Consider the following 6,668-nt stretch of genomic DNA (forward strand, 5'->3'; position numbering starts at 1 on the left):
TGTCAGTGTCAAGTCTGTCGTCACTGATGGAGATGGAGAGGTCCAGGAGGGGGAGGGAGGTGTCAGAGATGGTCCAGGTAAATTTAAGGTCAGGGTGGAATGTGTTGGTGAAGTTGATGAATTGCTCAACCTCCTCGCGGGAGCACGAGGTGGCGCCAATGCAGTCACCAATGTAGTGGAGGAAGAGGTGGGGAGTGGTGCCGGTGTAATTACGGAAGATCAACTGCTCTACGTAGCCTATTCGCACTTTGTCTGTTTTGCATTGGAGACTACACTTGCAACATTCCAATCTGCAACACTGCTGCTTAATGAAGGAGAGAGTGAGAAAACGGAATCGTGGTCTGTCAACCTGACATCTCCTTCTAGAACCTACAACAAATGTTATTGCTGGATATTTAAAACTAATTTTGAATGGCTTGTCGTTGTGAATTTATGAAGCAGAAATAATGTTTGACGAGTCTGAGTTTTTTGAGGATGTTATTAACAGTTTCAATAATGGAATGTGATGTGTTTGGTTTTCTGGAAAGTGTTTGAAACACTTCTACGTGAGGTTAATGAAATTAAAGTGCATCAGTTTGAGGAAATATACTAACGTGAACTAAGAATTGGTTAACAGGCAGAAAGCAAGAGTAGGAATAAATGGGTCATTCTGCAGTTGGTAGTGTGTGACCAGTGGGGTACCAGAAGGGTCAGTGCTAGAGTCGCAGCTGTTACAATCTATACCAACGATTTGCATATGGGGTTAATTGTGATAATTCAAAGTTTACAGATAATATGGGTGATGAGGATGTAAAGAAGCTTCAGAGATTGAATGAGTGGGTGCGAACATGGCAAATGGAATATAATTTGGATTAGTGTGAGGCTCAGTCATTGTTAAATTCAGGACAGAGAGTAGACAGCTTCCTCATTACTAATCTGGGGGTAGTGTCTGAATATGATATTGAGAGGGGTGATTGAAAATGGTGGCAGTTGTTTAAAGGGCTGAATGGCCTACTCTTGTTCCTGTGTTGCTAAGATTTATCAGCACATTTATCTAGTGAAGTAGTTTTACAGTGTATTTGCATAGTTATGAACTAATGCTCCAAATATTTGATTTGCAGATGATATTTTGTCTTTTTGTTACCATCTCTGTGAAATATGTTAAACTAATGAAATTATCAACAGATTAAGTCTATAAAATTAAAAGGCAGTGCTAATAAATTATTCACCAACAAAAATAAATTCGTAATGCTTCTTGGTATGTTTTAATTCTTGATGCAGCCTGTGAAAATGCTTTGGCTGCCTGATCCAAATGATTTGCAACATAAAATGGGTATTAAAAGAATGCCTTTGTACATTTTAGGAACATTACTTTCATAGAGTACGTTCAGTGTTTTTTCTTTCCCAAAAAAAAAACCGGATTCATTGTGGTGTTTATTTTCTCTGAATTTATGGTGCCACTGTATTGCTTTGATTGGCATTCTAAGCACACTATCAAACAACCAAAGGCAAAGCTTTGACCTAGATTTTATAGTGAATTCTGCAGAAATAGATCACATTTAGCAGCTCTTCAGTAATATTTTTGTGCAGTGCCCAACAAATGTGGATATTCATACAAAATGTTTTACTTATCAAATGTTCTTCCTGTAGTTTGAGTTTCAAAGAACTTTCTGGCACACAGTTATGTTAGTTTCAATGATACAAAAACAGGCAGAATGTAATTGCAGTTAAGACTTGTTTGTGAATGTTAATGGTTTTGTTTGGATGAAGTTTGAGTATCCTGTTATTGTATTCTGTTTGTTTAGAACTGATAAAATGTCTTTCTCTATAGGTGGGGGAACAATTCCCATTTTAACGTGCTTTGAAAATATTTGCATCATACGAACATAAATCACTAATTACTGAACTTTTAAAGCATTGAACATTTTGGATACCCTTTTGAGTTTTATTCAGTGGTGCTGGCATTCTAAGTGCACGTCTTATAGGAATGAGTTCCATGCTTATAAAAGCTATTATCAAAATGTAGAAATTTAATATTTTGCCAAAAATGCAAGGAGTCCAAATTAGCATTAGAGCTGGGACTTCATGACCTCTCCATAGTCATGAATCTTTTGTCTGAAACTACCCATTAACCTGCTTAAAATGATTGGGTTGATGTTTTTGATAAAATAGTAGTGGGCTCACAGTCTTTCTTTGACGTAACCACAATGCTTTGTGACCACAACTATTTTATTATTTGGAAAAAAAAGAAGCTGGCAAAGCTTTTTGCCTTGCATTTATCAGGAATGTCACAAGCATACAACCATTGAAAAAGGTACAGTTATTTATTTTGCATGAGAAATGAGGTGCCAACCAGCTCCTGTATAGACTGTGGTCAAGCCGATGCCATGGAAAATGCACCAGAAAACAGTAACCCAGAGCTTTTATTTAATTTTAGACTGACAAAGCAGCTTTGGAAGAAACATGAGACATGTGGAAAATGCACTAGAAACCACTCAAATACAACACACACTGCATCTCTATCTGTACTCTCAGACACAGTCTATGGTTATTAGAAAAGGTGCAATGCCTGGATATTCCATTTGTCTGCAGAGGGCATGTTCCTGTATAGGAATATATAGCTTCTGCCAAGTGTAAATAAGCTGTACTGAGAGTCTGACGGATATTTCAAATTGCTTGTCAGTGTAATTCTTGGCGCACTTGGAAATGTTCATTTAGTGCTGCCCAATCGCCCCACCTAATGTTAGACACCTCATTGAGTATTGCAGGCACAGGCTGGCTGAGTATGGTCAATGCTCTGCCTGTTGCAAACAAACAGAGATGTGTTGTTTCTTATGATCCGCCAACCATTGGAACATACAGCCTACATATCTGGCATCACACTGGCACTAAAATTTAGGTACCACATTACCCATTTCTGTAGTAGGTGAGGCATCTTTTTTAGATTACCTACAGTGTGGAAACAGGCCCATCGGCCCAACAAGTCCACACCAACCCTCTGAAGAAAAACCCACCCCACTATATTTACCCCTGACTAATCCACCTAACTCTATAAGCAATTTAGCATGGCCAATTCACCTAACCAGCACATCTTTGGACTGTGGGAGGAAACCCACGCAAACTCCACACACAGTTGCCCGAGGTGGGAATTGAACCCGGGTCCCTGGCGCTGTGAGGCAGCAGTGTTAACCACTCTGCCACCCCACAGATTGGGCAGATGATAGCATCATGTTAGTGCTAAAAACCACCTTTGTTGCTACTGCAAATCACTGTAAACTCTTGTTTTTGCCACCTTTATTCTTCTAGGGTAACAGAGGTATGCATACTCCTCATAACCAAAAGTCACAATGTTGTGCCCTTTCAAGAGTTTGCATGGTATGCTGCCAGCAATGATTGGATTGGGTTAGTCATTGTCAATTCCTAGGTCTCTTTGAATAAAATGAAATGAAAGATTAGGATGTTTTTAACATGTGCTCTGTTATTGTCAAATCAACCAGCATAGCATCTAACTGCTTCAAATCTTATTGGTGTAATTAATACTCTTTGTTCCAAACATTTAGTGCCTTCATTGAGAAAACCTTTTTCTAATTTTTTTTTCTTTTCCAATAAGTGTATGCCATCTTGTTCTAATTGTTTAAAAACAATAGTTTGGCTCCACATAAATTTCATCTCTTAATTCGTGCGTAAATTTAAGGCCATCCTTTGATAGCATATAATCTTGAATTTTTCAGAATCTCAGATACGATGTCCAAATTATCTTTGGGCTGAATGCTTTGAACCAGATGGAAAGGATATAGGTTCTAAGCAATAATCTGGTCCAGGGTTGTAAGGTAATGCATTTATAGGTAATTCTTTTATGCTCCATTCCAATATTTGCTCTATCAATGCCTGTGTAAAGTAAGCTTAGGAGAAAGTATTTCGGCTTCAGCAATTGTACAGCATTCAATAATGCCTCTGGTTGAGAATTGTAGTCACAGAAAATATGTCATGAATTATTTTTGTTTTTCTGTCTATCATGGCTTCAAAGACAATTTTGTGGTTTTTGCAGGAATGTTGCAGAATGGAAGGAAGTTTGATTCTTCCAGAGACCGAGGCAAGCCTTTCAAGTTCAAGTTTGGCAAACAGGAAGTAATTAAAGGTTGGGAAGAAGGCGTAGCACAGGTATTTATTGTGTGGTTATGTTTTTGTAAAAGATTCACCAAATACATTTTTAAAAAAATACTATGGCGGTTGATAACTTTAATATACCTCTATACAATATAATAAATTCAATAAAATGAAACTAATGAGGAAAGATCAATTAAGGAGCTTGTTTTATAACTGTCCAAGTTTACAAAGTATCAGTGATGCCAGTATGTTACAAAATAATCTTTAAGTATAGGCATCTAACTTAAAAGAATCATAGAATTACATTACATTGTGACTTTTTGTTATGAGGAGTATGCATACCTCTGTTACCTTAGAAGAATAAAGGTGCAGATAGAGGCCATTCAGCCGATTGAGTCTGCACCAACTCTCCAAAGCGCATCCTATCCAGATCCACCATTCCCTGTAACCGTGCATTTCCCATTGCTAACTCATCTAGCTTGCACGTTCCTGAATGCGATGGGTAATTTAGCACTGCCAATCCACCTACGTATCTTTGGACTGGGGGAGGAAACCGGAGCACCCAGGGGAAACCCACGCTCACACAGGGAGAATGTGCAAAGAAGAATGGGAACAAGTTATCTTTGGAAAATAAAGATAAATGTGTTGGTTGGTTACAATTGTGTAAGCAGGTGATTTACTCATAAAAGGTATTTATGTATGTGGGGAAATAGAGGTCAACAGAGTTAACAGTCAATCTAATTGAATATTTTAAAGAAACATTTTGCAGTGGGCAATATAGTGTTGATAAGACAGAATAATGAACAGTCCAAAGACATGCAGGTTAGATGGATTGGCCAAGCTAAATTGACCTATATTGTAACAGGGATGTGCAGACTGGGTGGGATGCTTTTTGGAGGGTCTGTGTACCCCCAATGGGCTGTACTCTAAGAGTTCTATGAACTGAACAATTAAATGTCAATGGTACATATTCCTTGGTTAAAGTTTACGATGAAATCAATTTTTACTTTTTAAGACTTTTTTTTATTAGCATCTAAACAAATAGAACATAGAAAAATACAGCGCAGTACAGGCCCTTTGGCCCTCCATGTTGCGCCGATCCAAGCCCACCTAACCTACACTAGCCCACGATCCTCCATATGCCTATCCAATGCCCGTTTAAATGCCCATAAAGAGGGAGAGTCCACCACTGCTACTGGCAGTAGAAGGAATTTTTTTATTGAATAGGATTTATAACCAAATAAGATCTTTTTATTAAAATTACAGATGAGCTTGGGGCAAAGGGCAAAACTGACCTGTACTCCCGATGTGGCATACGGTGTAACAGGTCACCCCGGAGTCATCCCAGCCAATGCCACTCTTATCTTTGACGTCGAACTGCTGAAGTTGGAGTGAAGAATTCCTTCGTTGATATTTGGTTTCAAGGTATGTAAGTTGCTTGAGGTTACTGAATTTTTATTTAATGTTGAACAATTTTGTCTCAGCAAGATTTCGTCTGAAACATTTTATTAAGTTGTAACCTCAAACCATGCGCTCACTTAAATATTTTAAATATACCAAGACAAGAGCCTTATGTCGGATAGAATTGCTCACATGTCCACACGAAGGATGAGTGCTAGAAGCATTCAAACAGAGACTGATCGATGACTTAGAGTCATAGAGATGTACAGCACGGAAACGGACCTTTCAGTCCAACTCGGCCATGCTGACCAGATATCCCAACCTAATCTAGTCCCATTTGCCAGCACTTGGTCCATATCCCTCTAAACCCTTCCTATTCATATACCCGTCCAGATACCTTTTAATTGCTACAATTGTACCTGCCTCCACCACTTGCTCTGGCAGCTCATTCCATACACATAACACCCTCTGTGTGAAAATGTTGCCCCTTAGGTCTCTTTTTTTATGTCTTTCCCCCCTCACCCTAAACCTATGCCCTCTAGTTCTGGACTCCCCTACCCCAGGGAAAAGACCTTGTCTATTTAAGCTATCCATGCCCCTCATGATTTTAAAAACCTCTATAAGGTCACCCCTCAGTCTCTGACGCTCCAGGGAAAACAGCCCCAGCCTGTTCAATCTCTCTCTATAGCGCAAATCCTCTAACCCTGGCAACATCCTTGTAAATCTTTTCTGAACCCTTTCAAGTTTCACAACAACTTTCCGATATGAAGGAGACCAGAATTGCATGCAATATTCCAACAGTGGCCTAACCAATGTCCTGTACAGCTGCAACATGACATCCCAACTCCATACTCTGACCAATAAAGGAAAGCATACCAAATGCCACTTTCACTATCCTATCTGCCTGCGACTCCACTTTCAAGGAGCTATGAACCTGCACTCCAAGGTCTCTTTGTTCAGCAACACTCCCTAGGACTTTACCATTAAATGTATAAGTCCTGCTAAGATTTGCTTTCCCAAAATGCAGCGCCTCGCATTTATCTGAATTAAACTCCATCTGCCACTTCTCAGCCCATTGGCCCATCCGGTCAAGATCCTGTTGTAATCTGAGGTAACCCTCTTCGCTGTCCACTAAACCTCCAACTTTGGTGTCATCTGCAAACTTACTAACTGTACCTCTT

At 39.3% G+C, this 6,668-nt stretch overlaps 1 protein-coding gene across 2 annotated transcripts in view; it reads left to right on the top strand.

The window, feature by feature from the left end:
• fkbp1b (FKBP prolyl isomerase 1B) overlaps window positions 1-6,668 on the top strand; it is a 34,315-nt gene that overhangs the window by 24,158 nt on the left and 3,489 nt on the right. For both annotated transcript variants that reach the window (XM_043677057.1, XM_043677049.1), the window contains exons 3-4: window positions 4,028-4,140; window positions 5,353-5,511. In XM_043677057.1, coding sequence (XP_043532992.1) covers window positions 4,028-4,140; window positions 5,353-5,481 — 242 coding nt within the window. In that variant the 3' untranslated portion in view covers window positions 5,482-5,511. The remainder of the gene's footprint in view (window positions 1-4,027; window positions 4,141-5,352; window positions 5,512-6,668) is intronic.

The sequence above is a fragment of the Chiloscyllium plagiosum genome, chromosome 3 (assembly GCF_004010195.1).
Source record: "Chiloscyllium plagiosum isolate BGI_BamShark_2017 chromosome 3, ASM401019v2, whole genome shotgun sequence".
NCBI classification, from domain to species: Eukaryota; Metazoa; Chordata; class Chondrichthyes; order Orectolobiformes; family Hemiscylliidae; genus Chiloscyllium; species Chiloscyllium plagiosum.